The sequence below is a fragment of the Nothobranchius furzeri genome, chromosome 6 (assembly GCF_043380555.1).
Source record: "Nothobranchius furzeri strain GRZ-AD chromosome 6, NfurGRZ-RIMD1, whole genome shotgun sequence".
NCBI lineage: Eukaryota > Metazoa > Chordata > Actinopteri > Cyprinodontiformes > Nothobranchiidae > Nothobranchius > Nothobranchius furzeri.
Window position 1 is genome coordinate 48,654,154 of NC_091746.1, and position 16,473 is coordinate 48,670,626.

Here is a 16,473-nt window from a genome sequence, read left to right on the forward strand (position 1 = left end):
ACCTACCTTCTGTATTTTATATCAGACAGCACAATCTCTCGTGTTTTCCCAGGCCAAAGGTAAGAACTCTATTATCTGTGTCAAACTGTCACTCTGCACTGTGATCATCTACAGAAACTCACATGAACAGATCTGAGCAACTTTATTAATGTTCTGTTTTTGTGACAGAAAGCAAAAAGGGAAACAAGATTCTGTGCTGGGAGACACCTCATTTAAAATTAATAGATATTTTTTTTATTTCTGGTGAAATTTTGCTATGAAAAATTATGGTATGTGGAGATTACTGGTAATAAAAACACTTGCCTAAAATTCTGAGAAGTTCTAATTACAATTGTTTTGTACTTTAAAAGTCCTAATTATGAAGTAATAATGTTGTTTGTAACTTACTAGCTATTTATTTAAAGAGAGGACAATGCATATTTATGAACAGCAATACAACTAAAAATATACCAGATTGTAAACTTAGGCTAATTTCCATCTGCAGTCCTCTGGCAGGTTAATGTTAAAAGAGATAAGACAGACAACAATATACATTTTAAAAAAAGAAAAACTGTTAGGAACATGTTTTTACATACAAGACATATAAGACAGGATAAATCATAATGGACATTTCAGGAAGTCAGTGACTGCAGAACATGATGCTGCAAAGAATATTGGATTACAACAATTAGAAAAACCTAAATAAAAAAATACAGTTACTTTTATAGGTATTGATTTTCATCCTCTCTTGTTATGTTCTTACTGTTTTATACAATTAGACATAAAATCTTCAAAAATTCATGAGAAGCTTTGTGATTAGATTCAAATGTAAGCCCCCTGAGCTCCGTTGTTGTGCCTTTTTTGCTGAGTCGTACGCTTCTGTGAACAAAGTTCACTCGGAAACAAGTAGAAAGCAAATCAAACTGCAAAGAGGTCCTGCCTAGGTGTGTGTGAGTTCAGGTATGCGAGCTGAGATATGCAGACAGACACCCCCTCACCATGAACCCAGAGATGGGCTCATTAGTTGCCAGGGTGATGAATAAAAGATGGTACGTCTAGAGATGTTGGTTCTTCCTCAGGGAGTCGTCTGGGGTCTTAAGGCTTGAACAAACCCTTAATGTCTCCTGTCTAGTCGGGTGTTAAAGTTTCCTCCTTGTTGATGTGAACCACTTTTTTTTCCCACAAGGATTTCCTCTAAGACGGATGCGTTGCTCAGCATGGAATTTCTTCCATTTTTTATAATTTGCTGCAGGCTGTGTGTATGAGGTGACGGTTGTTACATTTGTGTGATCAAATCATAAGTGCATTACTTATTTACTTCAGAAACACTTAAAGTTACGCCCTCAGGTGGAACATTTTTCTGTTTTACACATGCTAACATTTAAAGGGACTATAAGGAAGTTTGACAGCCAAAACATGTAAAGAAATAATAAATTTCTTCTTCATACATTCTCCTGCAATGCCCTGGTCCTGTAGAATGAGCCCTGGCATTTTTACTGTGATTGCCTGTTTTTCTGTACAATCACAGAAAAAGAGAGATGCTCGGGTCGAGCAGGCTGCTTCATGCGCGTTCACGCTCGTAGCTTTTGCCATTTGTAGTTTTAGCACCAGAGAGAGAGGCAGTGCCAACTCAGCGACTTTGTCGCTGTTCCTAACGCCTAGTCGACAAACCTAGCTACATTTCTGGGGACCCTTAGCTACTTTCTATAGAACTTTCTTCTAGATATTTCCTGCAAATTAGCAACAAAATAGCCATTTTCGCTCGATCTGTTCTTTGGATTGATGTTTCTGCTGTCATCAAGGATATAAATGTTACAGATACACTTAATGTTTAATGGCGCTTTAGCTCACTGAGTAAGATGTCTGACTCTCATGCAGTAGACTTGTTTTGGATTCTGGGTGTGAACATAATTTATTTGGAGTTTCTTTTTTACATTAATGGTATATTTTTTAACAGTAAGACGCCCAAATTTTTATTTGAGACTCGCCGAACGGCTTTGAATTCACAGATAAAAAAAGATGTGGATTCAACTTTCATTTTGGAGCAATTTTTCAAGCAAGGGAAGGGAATGATTTGAGCATGCAGGAGGACTGACCCATCATAAACCTTTGCCAGCTGTGCTGAAGAGAAAGGTACAGAACCAAATTATTTAATTAATTAGCTGCGTGTTCTCCTGTCCTCTGTCCTCCGGGGGACACACACACACACACACTGCAAGTTCGACTGGCCTATGAGAAAGTACAGCTGCAGAGACAGAGGCACATTATTTTTATTAATTTGCTGTGTTCTTCTGTCCTCCGAGCCACACACACACACGGGACTGTCTCAGCTGTTATTTTCGTTGAGGAGTGTGCACGTACAGCATGCGCGCCTCCTGCACGAACCTACTATTGAAGTTACCGTTACGCCTTTGGCCTGAGGGGGCAATCGCGAGCATAAAAATTCAAAAGTCCAAAAACTCCCTTTAAAAGTTGGATTTTGCTTCTACAGATATTATTTATCTCATAAAGCTAAATTATACAGATCTATTATTCAGTCATCTCTTTAAAGGAACTGGACAAAGAATAAATGCAGAGCGAAGGTGATAAAGCAGCTTTATCCACACAAGAAGAGAAAGGAAGTGTCAGCTGTGTTTACTTTCAGTGTGTAGTTAGTGCTTTCGGAGGCTAAACCTTGTAAATGAATCAGGTTGCATTTGTAAAGCGATAAAATCTTAAGAAGATTGATAAAAGAAACCTTGTTAACAACCTGTTAATGTGCTGTACGTTTTCTTGGCTGCTTGACTGGATGAATATATTTATTTATTACTTGATGAAGATAACATGTTGGGTTTAGGGCCCTGTGGAAGTAGATTTAACAGACCAAATTATTTGAAACGATGATCAGGTCTGTTGCAGCTTTTTTGAGTAATGCACATTTTATATATTTTATATTTTAGTAATAATGATAAACAGAGAAACATTACTTTCATCATAAAGATTGGTCAGTTAAAAAAGTAAAGCAAAAAAATCTATCTAAAATAATATTTTACAGCGTACACTGTAAAACCTGGTTGGTCGACCTTACTTGAAAAAAAAACGTGCAAACCGATTGCACTTGAATTGATGAGTACACTAGAGGAGATAATTGTGTTAGAGCCAGTAATGCTTATAAAGTGAAATGCACTTTGTGTACTTTGTGCTGGCTTGTCTTAGTTATAGCAGCTTGAATTTAAATGTACTAACCCTTACTGCTTTCCCTCCTGACCTCGGTTATTAACAGAACATGCACTACTACATGTAATAAAACAAAGGCTGTATAAATATAGTTGAGTTTCTGATGCTGCAAGAATACAGTTGATAAAACAATCTCATTATCTTTTCTAAAGTGTATCCGGAGGAGATGCACTGACACATTTTACGTGACTAGCTCTAGATGCTAGCTTTTATAATTGCTGTTTAAAGGTAATTTGGAAACTAAAACTCCATTTGATCTCAGTGGATCATAGATATTGTATTTAGAATGCAACTCCTCACTCTACATTCATATGAGTTGCAGTAGATGAATCAAGATGCACACTGAAAAGGCTGTATGTAAGAACTGTGCATTACTTACAGTGGGGCAAAAAAGTATTTAGTCAGCCACCGATTGTGCAATTTCTCCCACTTAAAATGATGACAGAGGTCAGTAGGTCATAGGTACACTTCAACTGTGAGAGACCGAATGTGAAAAAATATCCATGAATTCACATGGCAGGATTTTTAAAGAATTGATTTGTAAATCAGGGTGGAAAATAAGTATTTGGTCAATAACAAAAATTCAACTCAATACTTTGTAACATAACCTTTGTTGGCAATAACAGAGGTCAAACGATTACTATAGGTCTTTACCAGGTTTGCACACACAGCAGCTGGTATTTTGGCCCATTCCTTCATGCAGATCTTCTCGAGAGCAGTGATGTTTTGGGGCTGTCGCCGAGCAACACGGACTTTCAACTCCCTCCACAGATTTTCTATGGGGTTGAGGTCTGGAGACTGGCTAGGCCACTCCAGGACTTTCAAATGCTTCTTACGGAGCCACTCCTTTGTTGCCCGGGCGGTGTGTTTGGGATCATTGTCGTGTTGGAAGACCCAGCCACGTTTCATCTTCAAAGCTCTCACTGATGGAAGGAGGTTTTGGCTCAGAATCTCACGATACATGGCCCCATTCATTCTGTCCTTAACACGGATCAGTCGTCCTGTCCCCTCAGCAGAAAAACAGCCCCAAAGCATGATGTTCCCACCCCCATGCTTCACAGTAGGTATAGTGTTCTTGGGATGCAACTCAGTATTCTTCTTCCTCCAAACACGATGAGTTGAGTTTATACCAAAAAGTTCTACTTTGGTTTCATCTGACCACATGACATTCTCCCAATCCTCTGCTGTATCATCCATGTGCTCTCTGGCAAACTTCAGACAGGCCTGGACATGCACTGGCTTCAGCAGCGGAACATGTCTGGCACTGCAGGATTTGATTCCCTGCCGTTGTAGTGTGTTACTGATGGTGACCTTTGTTACTGTGGTCCCAGCTCTCTGCAGGTCATTCACCAGGTCCCCCGTGTGGTTCTGGGATTCTTGCTCACCGTTCTCATGATCATTTTGACCCCACGGGATGAGATCTTGCGTGGAGCCCCAGATCGAGGGAGATTATCAGTGGTCTTGTATGTCTTCCATTTTCTGATAATTGCTCCCACAGTTGATTTTTTCACACCAAGCTGCTTGCCTATTGTAGATTCACTCTTCCCAGTCTGGTGCAGGTCTACAATTCTTTTCCTGGTGTCCTTCGAAAGCTCTTTGGTCTTGGCCATAGTGGAGTTTGGAGTCTGACTGTTTGAGGCTGTGGACAGGTGTCTTTTATACAGATAATGAGTTCAAACAGGTGCCATTAATACAGGTAACGGGTGGAGGACAGAAAAGCTTCTTAAAGAAGACGTTACAGGTCTGTGAGAGCCAGAGATTTTCCTTGTTTGAAGTGACCAAATACTTATTTTCCACCCTGATTTACAAATAAATTCTTTAAAAATCCTGCCATGTGAATTCATGGATTTTTTTTTCACATTCTGTCTCTCACAGTTGAAGTGTACCTATGATGAAAATTACTGACCTCTGTCATCATTTTAAGTGGGAGAACTTGCACAATCGGTGGCTGACTAAATACTTTTTTGCCCCACTGTATATGCATTATAATAAATGTTCAGACAATTCAGTGGCTAAGATGCACAGAAAGAGAGAGCTGCTATCAGATAGCATGTAAATGCAAAACAGTTAGCATTAATGCTAACGTTCAAGAGGTTGTAGTCATGTTATCATTCATTACTGGACCTAATCCATGAACCTTGTCAGACGTGGAATAAAAATAATAAACATGATGTGAAATTCTATTTGCTTGTTGATATCTGGCAATCTGGGTGTAAAATGTTAACCTGCAGAATATTTCTTGTGAATTAAGGTAGCTTGAGTAGTTTTTCCTACATTATCATAATAATGTAGTCTTGTGCAATGACTAAGACTCATTTAAAACAAAGGACTAAGATAAAACATCTGGAAGATGGATCAGTAGAACTTCTTAGAATAGCAAAATGCTACTTCCAGGAATTATTGTGTGAGCTTTTACAACAACTTTTACAACAATGTTAGTTTTACACCATATCGCTGTTACTCTTGCTAGTTTAAAAAAACATTACAGTAAATGTTGTTACCTTTGGAGCAGAAAGCATGTGAGCTCAGCACTACTCCTCAGATGTTGATGGTCCTTCAGTTAATTCCATCAAGTGAAGGCAATGCTGATTTTAGTTTTCTGGCACAGCCGTTTTTGGATCTGCTCAAGGTCCTGCATTTGCAGAGATTAAAGGTAAACTACACATTGACACTTTAAAGGCTGGGGAGAATGTTTTGGGCTTGCAGACCATCAGCACCGGTTCCCCTCAGGGCTGTGTTGTCTCCTCTATACTCTTCTCCCTGCACGTCCAACCACAAGTCTGTCAAGCTTATCAATTTTGCAGATGATACCACTGTCATCTGACTCATCTCTGATGAGAATGAGCCTGCATACAGAAATAAAGTCAAACGACTGGTGTCCTGCAGCCACAACAACCTGGTGCTAAACGCACAGAAGACAGCGGAGGTTGTTGTGGACTTAAGGAAGCACACAACTCCACTCCCCCCATAACCCTGTCTGACACTCCCATCACGGTGGTGGACTCGTGTCACTTCCTGGGCACCACCTCATTCTTAAATGTTGTTTTACACATTTACTTCTTCACTTGTTGCTAGTGATGAAAGGGAGTCTGATGTGCTCATTAGTTTGCTAAAGTTTGCACTCCCCCGGGCTTTTTGATCCTAATGGGCATCTGTTGGTAAGGTCTTACTCCAACACAAAAAATAAACTGATTGCTTGCAACAATTTAGGTATCTACCTTCCCCCTATTGCCAGGAAAAATACATACTGTCACTTTAAGATAATATATAGTGAAGGCGTCTTGACACCATCTTTACTAATAAAGAACACCTTTCCGGTTCCCAGAGGGTTTCATAACCTTCTGAGGTTGAACAAGTCCCAGAAATCTGTACCGGCATCCACTCATCCAGTGGCCATGGAAACGGGGTTACACACACATCACTCTGTCATTAAAACAAACACATGAACACCCACAGATGTCACAGCTCTCCCAGTACATGTATGACTGTAAATGCAGCTTGTGAGGGTTCTGCGTAACATTACTGTGGCACATTTATGCATACTTGGGATTCACTGAAGATTTATTATGTAGATGTAGGAGTGCAGGTGGTTTTACACACACACACACACACACACACACACACACACACACACACACACACACACACACACACACACACACACACACACACACACACGCACGCACGCACGCACACACGCACACGCACACACATGGATAAACTCAGTATATAAATAAATATAAATGATATTTTTCCTTGTTAAACTCTTACATTATTTGCTATGTCTTCATTCTATTTCTGATATTTTTAACCTTCTTCATCTCTCTGGCTGTTTTATCCTCCTTATTTTGGCTGGTCCCTAACATGCTCATATTTGTACCACAGCCCTTTTTTCCTTCCATGGGAGACCCTGTCTGTTTAAGTTATTTCAGAGTTCGTGGTTAAACAAGACAGCCTGAGGAATTTCTCTGTTTCTGTTTTCTCTCATGTCTGTGCCTCTCTGAGCTTTGACTCAGCTGAAGGGGAACAGGGAAACTGCTAGGGAGTTGTCTTTTTTGTTTGTTTGCTTGTTTGTTTCAAATATGCATTTGTTGCAAAAAGCTTTCCTTCAACCATTTCACAGGGAGCCCCAAACTGGACACCACTAATTCCAGTTTTTTACTGTTTCTTTCCCTTACAGCATCTAAATGAAACACGTTTTAAATTAAAAAAAAAAATGAACACATTTAGAGATTCTGCGATAAAGTAATGTAGAATAGAAGGGAAAAAACTAACTATTAGGGGCATATTGTTGAAACTCTATTATATGTATTTTTACAGACTGAATGCGACTTGGAAAAAGGTTTGGAGACCAGGAAGTGGGTCTTGTCCGGGATCTTGTCCACAGAAGAATCATATCTCAGCCACTTAGAGGCTCTGCTGCTGGTGAGAACACACACTTTACACATAATATACACACACATTAAACACTTAATACAAACCTTCCTCTGTACATGAACAAAGCAACACTGATTATTGATAAAGTTGAGTCATTTTTGACTCAGTCATTTGATCTGTTGTCCTTCAGATTTTCCTGTTTTGATTTTTCAACATCATGTCCATAAGGGAAATGCAGGTATTCTTAAAAAGTAGACATTTTGGGGAGAGTGGGATGCATTTAATCACACGTTTGACATTATTTAAATTGATTGCCATTAGGGTTGCACAATACTGGATAAAATTCACATTGTGATTTTTTTTCTAACCCTGTGATAAATTATGGCCAAAGTTAGGAACACTTTCCTTGAGCGACGTCACTTTAGGTTTCCAGCAAGAGGCGTTGTTTTTAAGCAGATGAGCTTGGAGAACCTAGTTGGAACAATAATAGGACCTTTTATTTTCAAATATCTTCCTTTTTGAAAATGAAAATATAAAGTTTAGACCTGTTACAATATAAGGGCTTCAACGTGTGTTTAACGTGAAAGATGCACTTTAAATATTAAACATTTTTATCTCAGGAAAACTTTGGAATTGAGCATTGGGGCATGCAGTGTGAACACACACACACACACACACACACGCACGCACACGCACGCACGCACGCACGCATGCACGCACACACACGCACGCACACACAGCAATCTGGGACAATCTAGAATTTTCGGTTTTCTCAACGTGCATGTTTTGGGTTAGTGGGAGGGAACGGGAGCACCTGGACCTTGACACACTTGGGGATTCAAACCAGCTGGCTCTACCAACAAAGCTCACTCAACACCAGATCCCTCCACTTTAGGGGAACGAGCATTTCTTCATGTTTTCTTGGTGTAGCCACTGAGTTAATGTATGAAATTTGCTGTCAGGTTTGTTTTCCTTTTTCATCTTTAGACATTACCAGAATGAAATTGGCTTTGTCAGGCTTTATTGTACCGCAGGAACATCTGTTATTGTGTTTTTCTCCTCATTTATTCATGTTGAGTTTTTTCTTGAATATGTTCCTTGTCTCCATGGGCTGCATGTTTGCTGCTTTAACTTAATTCATGCAGCTATTGCTGCTATAATCTGATTAAAATTTTGCTTTAGGTTTGCAAAACATCTTCCTGTAAGGCAGCTTCAACCCCTTTTGCTCCCCACATTAATGAGCTTGAAGGTCCGGCAAAGCTGCGCTTTAGAGCGTTTTTTTTTTACTTACTGTGTGTTGGCTCCCCTGTTTGTTCCTTCCAGCCCATGAAGCCTTTGAAGGCAGCTGCTACAACGTCGCAGCCTGTGCTCACTGTGGCCCAGATAGAAACCATCTTCTTCAAAGTGCCTGAGCTCTACGAGATCCACAAGGAGTTCTACGACGGCCTTCTGCCCCGCGTCCAGCAGTGGAGCCACCACCAGAGAGTCGGGGATCTTTTCCAGAAACTGGTGAGAAGTGTATGTGCGTGCATGTGTAAAAGCAGCTAAATGCACAGAAGACAGCCAAGTGTGCCTTTAATATGTGGTCAGCTGGTTTGAAAACACGGGCACACAGCAAGGAGGAGGGAAAAGGTTTGTTTATTAAAACGAACAGGAGGGTTGTTCCTAGTGTCCTTTTAAAGCGACAACACTGGTCAGGCCAAAAGTCTGTTCTGGATGTTCTGTGGCCTTGTTCAACATAATGTTTGTTCAGTCAGATGGCAGCTATATTTGATCCACTCAATTAAAAAAGGGAATAAATTAAATATTTTTTTATAAATGTTTCTCTTTGGACTAATTGAATCTGTATTCCCTTATCTCTCTCCCCATTTCCGCCTAAACAGCTGCTCGCTATGCTGCACCACCGCAGTTTCTTCTAAAGAGAGTCAGTGCCAAATGTACAGTACACCGGTTCTATTTAATCATTTTCACAGCGGGTCAATTAACTCACAATGAATCATTTGTTAATTCTCTGAGAAACGCTGCTTCTCCTCTCCCACTGCTGTCTCCCATCTCACACGCCATGCCTCTATCCCCTCTTGTAGACTCATTTATGCTTCAGCACACACACACACACACACACACACACACACACACACACACACACACACACACACACACACACACACACACACACACACACACAGAGGGGGGTGCAGGGCTTCACAATGCCCCCTTTCTGCCTCAGGCAGCTGAGGCCATCACAGCACTGTGTGCTTTGTGTCTTGAAGAAGCTGCTATAAATAGGAACCACTTTCTACACACACACACACACACACACACACACACACCCACATGCACACACAGAAAATCTTATTAATTTACCTCGGGAGGCTTGCTTTGGGCTCCAGATGAGAAGTTTGAATTTAATTTGTATCCGTTGCCTGCAAATGTGCAACTGCAGAAAAATGTCAGTTGGGATCCAGTGGGAGCAATCATCATATTAAAGACAGATTTTACATTTAATGTAACTGATGCAGGAGCCGTTTCGAGCAACTATGATGAAGCGCTTGTGCTGTACGGGTATGGTGAGTGGAGGGGTTGCTGACTGTCAGCAGCATCTGGGAGTGTTTGCGCACATTTAGCATGTAAATTGTAACAGAAGGACGACACACTTCAAAATCCGAGAGTTAAATGTGTTAGGCAAATTAAGGGGAACTCTGAATTTTGGTTCTAGAAAAAAACATTTATTTTGAAATTAGAATTTAGGCTTTTTTTTATGTGAACACAGTTTCCTCCTTTAGGCTCTGTTGTTTCATTTACTAAAATACTTTTTCAGTTTTCTATCATTATCTGCTGTTTCCTCTTTAATATATCCTTTTTTGACACTTTAGCTTTCACACATTTGCTCAAACTCAGTCTTGTTCCTCACCAGACTGTAGTTAATAAAAATCTAAAGAAGCAGATGCTGAGCCTACAAAAAGAGGTGGGAAAATGATGCATGACAGCCCATCCTCTTAAAGGAGGAGGAGAGAGATTAAATAGGAGCGGAGAGGTGATGCATATGAGTATTAGTGGGGGTAGGGATGTCGGTGAAGGGATGGGAGCTGACAAGTCGAGCAGATTTTGACTGCTGCAACTCCGGTAGAGCCGTCTCACCATGACTCCAAAATTTGTGCTGGCTTAGGAGTCGTGAAACATCAGAACGGGGAAGATGAGAGACGGAAAGAAAAGAGCAAAAGGCAAAGTGTCGCTGACGGGGATATGAGTGTGAGCATCAGAAAGATGTGTTTGAAGGCTGGTAAATGGGGCAAACTCACAGTTGTGTTGCTGCAGCTGCAAAACACAAGCTTCAGACATGGAGGTCTGTTACACCAGCTTTGACTGTGCTTTCCAAAGATGAGACACACAAAAACAGCATGTTGCAGGGTTTTCATGTTGCTGATGTCGTGACTCGCCACTCTGGGCTGGACTGAAAGGGCTCAACTGGTGCAATAAACTAACAAAACAATAGTTTGTAGGGTTAACCAATCCCATCAATATTTGATGTTATAAATAGGCTACTAACTGTTGTTAGCAGCTTATCACCAACAAATATACAGTCAGAGTTTCATCAAACTGGAACCAGTGATAGACCAGAGCCAGTTTTGTCTCTAACTGGTTTCTTTTGAAGAGCAAGTTCACTGAGATACAATATTTTACTCATTTATTTTGAAAATGAAAAACATTCGATTAGAAAAGCTTGACAGATCTACGTCACACTGTACCTTAGCATTCATGGACTCACCAGCCTTGACTCGTAACGGGGAAGGCTGTTGTTGGTTTAGTGTCCAGGAAACAGCAGAGAACATCTCGGCAGGTTGAAGCTAACCATCAGCATTAGCAACTCCACAGCAGGGCAGAACTCCTTCAGGCTTGTGTTATTTGTGGAGATAAAATGTCAACGTTGCACGTCAGTGGTAGAGTTGCGTTGCTGTTATCCAATCTGAGGTGAGATGTCCAAATATTTAGAAATAAATTCTAAAACCTGTTGTCTGAAGCTACTTTCTCCTCCTGCTGACTTCTACGTCCTCAAACAGGCACAGCTGAGCTTTTTTCCCTCTGAAAAAATTTACTTCTAAGGCATTTGTTCATACTAGAGACCACTGCAAGTGTATTAAAATTATGAATAAAGTTGACCTTTAAAGAAAAAATGTGACATGTGGCCAGTCAGAAAGCAAGGTGATGGAAGTTGCCATGCACACTCTTCCTCCATGTTTGTTTACTTTGAAGTCACATTCTATCTGGTGAGATTTCTCCTCTGAGCGGGGAATATCCATGAGTGGAAGTGGTTTGTGAGTAGTATGTAGCATTTGCTGTAGGACCAAAACTGGTATATCTGTGATTTTTCTATCAACACATACATTCACTGGCCACTTTATTGGGTACACCTGTCCAACTGCTTGTTAACACAAATTACTAATCAGCCAATCACATGGTGGCAACTCATTGCATTTAGGCATGTTGGTATGATTAAGATGATCTGCAGCAGTTCAAGCCAAGCTCCAGAATGGGGAAGAAATGTGATTTAAGTGACTTTGAACGTGGCATGGTTGTTGGTGCCAGACGGGCTGGTCTGAGTATTTTAGAAACCGCTGATCTTCTGGGATTGTCACGCACAATCATCTCTGGGGTTTTGGAGAACAGTCCAAAAAAGGAAAACATCCAGTGAGCAACAGTTTTGTGGGCAAAGATGTCTTGTTGATGCCAGAGATCAGAGAAGAATGGCCAGACTGGTTTGATCTGACAGAAAGGCAACGTAGCTCAAATAACCACTCGTTACAACCAAGGTATGCAGAAGAGCATCTCTGAAGGTACGACACGTCAAACCTTGAGGCAGATGGGCTACAGCAGCAGAAGACCACACCGGGTACCACTCCTGTCAGCTAAGAACAGGAAACTGAGGCTACAGTTTGCACAGACTCAGAAATCCGACAATAGAAGATTGGAAAAATGTTGCCTGGTCTGATGAATCTCGATTTCTGCTGCAACATTCAGGTGGCTGGGTCGGAATTTGGCATCAACAACATGAAAGCATGGATCCATCCTGCCTTGTATTATCGGTTCAGGCTGCTGGTGGCGTTGGTGTAATGGTATGGGGGACATGTTCTTGGCACACTTTGGGCCCCTTAGTACTAATTTATTATTGGTGCAACGCCACAGCCTTCCTGAGTGTTGTTGCTGACCACATCCATCCCTTTATGACCACAGTGTACCCATCTTCTGATGGCTACTACAGCAGGATAATGCTCCATGTCATAAAGCTCGAATCATCTCAGGCTGGTTTCTTAAACATGACAATGAGTTCACTGTACTACAATGGCCTCCACAGTCACCAGATCTCAATCCAATAGAGCACCTTTGGGATGTGGTGGAACTGGAGATTTCCATCATGGATGTGCAGCCGACAAATCTGCAGCAACTGTGTGATGCTATCATGTTCATATGGACCAAGATCTCTGAGGAATGTTTCCAGTACCTGGTTGAATCAATGCCACGAAGGATTAAGGCAGTTCTGAAGGCAAAAGGGGGTCCAACCCGGTACTAGCAAGGTGTACCCAATAAAGTGGTTAAAAACAACCAAACTTAACTATATCAGTTTAGAATGATGATGTGGCTCCAATAAGCTCTCACGCTGTGGAAAACAAAAAGGTCCTTGGCTGTTTTTTAAGTAACCAGTTTAGAAATATTTATCACAAAAACCAGAACAGAGGTGCTAGCATGTAGCTAGCTACAGTTAGCTGTGGTTGTAATTTAAATGTTTTGTCCCCATCAGTACAAAAGTAGATTAAACATTTATCTTTTCTCTTTTTAAGAAAATATGTCCAGGAGCTCCAAAACCAAGTCTAATTTCTTCCTCTGTCTATAACCACTGGAGTCTGTCCCGGTCCTGTTTTGGTAACAAAGTTTTCTACTTTGGATCACACACCTCCTCTCAAACGGGTAAAATCTGAGCCGAGAAATCCAAACTCCTAAGCACTTTCTCATCGCTCAAAGCCATTTTCTGCTGTGGCGCTGTTGCTGTGTTGGGTGAGCTGTATTCATGCCGTTATGTGAGGCGTTGTGAATGTTGTTGGGAGGCATTTGGGCTCCCTGTTACCTCCGCAGTCTATCCGTCATGCTCTGGATGGCCTCTGCTGTGGTGAAGATTGTTTGGCCCAAGGGAGGACACAAAATTGCTAAATAACAAAAGCAACAGTATTTTCTTTTTTTACTTTCTTTTTTTCTCAGTAGTGTGCCAGACATCAATTTGGGACAGTTCTGCTGCTCGAGAGTTCCTAACAATTGATGCTTAGTTGAAAATGTTTACGGTCTTCGGTCTTGCCGTGTAAAGTTTATTATCCATGCATGTCGCTGAGCAACTCAAGGCTACATCATTGCTCGGCAACACTTCTGGAGCCTTTCCACTGGCTGTTTCTCTTGCCCTGGGCCTTCCGAGGGCAGATGTAGTACCTTTCCATCTAGTTTGTCAAGCTTTTTCTCTCATGGTCTGAAGCTTTTGTGGATTTAGCAAATTAGTATGCAATTTTTTATTTCTTGCTCTTTGTGATTGATGATTATTTTTCTACAGCTTTGGATTACTGGGACTGATTCTGGCTCTGTTGCAGAAATAGGAAATTAAAAAAGAACCCAGAACTGGTGAATATATAAATATGTTACACATGTTCTATAGCAGTTGTTCAGAGTTTGGGTCAGGACCCTAAACGGTGCTGTAGAGTGGTAAATGTTGTGCTTTTAAGCTTAATATATTACCTTTACTTATGGCCAATAGGCTGTGATACTCTATATAATTGTAGAATATCAACCTGCTTGGTCTTTGGATGTTTAATCAGAAGATTCTAGGATTCTTTGCTTTTTCAGGGATCAAACACACTTCGTCTCAATTCAGACAGAGTCAGGTTTATAAAAGATAAGAAATGTATTTTCTAAACAAATAAAAACATGACAAGTTAAACAGGACGACTGTGATGGATGAATCTAAGTGGATGGGATGTGATGTATGGTGATTTAATGGTGTGTGTTTATCAGAACCTTGTATCTAGAAGAACTGAGTTCTGGGTGTTCAAAGAATTTGGTTTGCATTAAACTATGAAGCTGGTTCTTATCAAAATTGCATCAGATGCAATCTGGCTGTGTTCTACATACCCCTGAGGAGACCTCCCTTTCGGATCTGAGATGTCGGGAGGGGTCGGGTGACTCCAAGGTACCGAAGTTGTAGAAAAGGCCGCAGTACAACCAGGTCGGTCCAGAGTTGTCTCCCGGATCACAACAGATAGATTAAATCATTTGCATCTAGAGCAGCTGTTTCTGAAAAGCTGAAGGAACCGTTTTGCTGTGTCAGCTGTAGGCAGCTTTTAGCTTGTCGAAAGCTTTGGGTTAAAGAGGGTTCGCTTTGGATGGCCTGTCCGTAGCTTTCTCTAGAACTGACTCACCATGTAGTGAGCTGTCTTTTAATATTCTCATATTATGATTTCTTGGCCAACCGGGACGTGCCATGTTAAGGGATGTTCACAAGCAAACCTCAGAACGTCACGCTTCTTTCAGATACAGGATGTTCTGATTTGTGGCTAAGAAAATATCTATATGACATGACGTTTAACGTAACTTTATCTCTAATGAACCTTGTGTCTGAGTGTAGATAATGATTCACTTGTTAAATCTACAATTACTAATCATACCATAATAATATTTATTTCAAACTTCAGTAATTCAAGCACAGATTAATCAACCTTATTAATTTAAGCACAGATTAATCAAAACATTATTGATCATTTCATATAACATTTGTTCATTCCATTTCACAATCGATTAACTCATATGAGCTGAAAATAGTCACTTTATTCAGAGGCATTGGGAATCCTGCGGTGTTATCAGAAGAAGGCTTTGTTTGGGAACACAGGCTGACATCGTGTTCCTCCTGAAACGTCAACAAGGTTTGCAGAACCTTGTTGCTTGTTGGAAGGTCGAATGGGAAATCCACCTTAGAAAATGGAATGCATGTCTTCCGGTGACCGGTGGGTTTTTAGGTGAAAACTGACCATTGCTGGACGTTACAGTGCATTGAAACAATCTACAGACATCAAGATCTGACAACAATTGCTAATAACCCATTGGGGAAAGCAACAGTAATAAAATCAGTAAATCAGTCGCTGAGGCATTTCTTTCTCTTTTTGGTGATATTTGTATTATTCAGTATGTCACAAGGTGTAATTGCCATGCTTTTTGGTAAGAAACTGAAGTTTTTGTGAACTTCTGTTCTAAAAAAAATATTTGTTTTAAGAAATGCAGTCCGTGAAACAACCTGTCTATAATAACACAGGCATGCCTCTAGAACACTACTGAACAGGCCAGTATCTCTGGACTGTGATTATGGCATCTAGTTTCAAGAAAACTGAGAAATTTGCAATCAAACTGAACTAGTAAGTGTGACATGTGTATGCCCCTCGTGGTCATAATTTTAAATAAATTGCAACAACTGTTCAAGTTCTCTTGATTGAATATAATCACAGGTCTCAAATAAGTATCTGTTAGTTTGCAATCTCCTCCTTTTATTCCAGATTTGGTTACCAACCACTCCCACATGTTGTCTTACTTTATTCTGCACTTTCCAACTTCCTAAAACTAAATAGAAAAGATGTCAAAGGGATTATCCTTTTTTGTCACTTTTATATGTTCAAATTTCAAGCAGCAGCAAGTTTTCCCAGATTTTTATTTATTTTTAGTTAATTATTTAAGTATTTTCAAAATATTATTGTAGCTGGTTCTAGCTGTGGGCAGGAAGGATCTTTTGTATCAATCTGTGTTGCAGCAAATCTGCAGAAGCCTCTGACTTAAGACACTCTGATGTTAAATAACTGTCTGGAGAAGAGGATGCTCAGGGCT

At 40.5% G+C, this 16,473-nt stretch overlaps 1 protein-coding gene across 1 annotated transcript in view; it reads left to right on the forward strand.

Moving 5' to 3' along the window:
• The window catches only part of bcr (BCR activator of RhoGEF and GTPase), a 115,288-nt gene that overhangs the window by 76,221 nt on the left and 22,594 nt on the right, over positions 1-16,473 (forward strand). The window contains exons 3-4 of the mRNA XM_015977145.3: positions 7,516-7,620; positions 8,896-9,081. Of these exons, the coding sequence (XP_015832631.3) occupies positions 7,516-7,620; positions 8,896-9,081 (291 nt within the window). The remainder of the gene's footprint in view (positions 1-7,515; positions 7,621-8,895; positions 9,082-16,473) is intronic.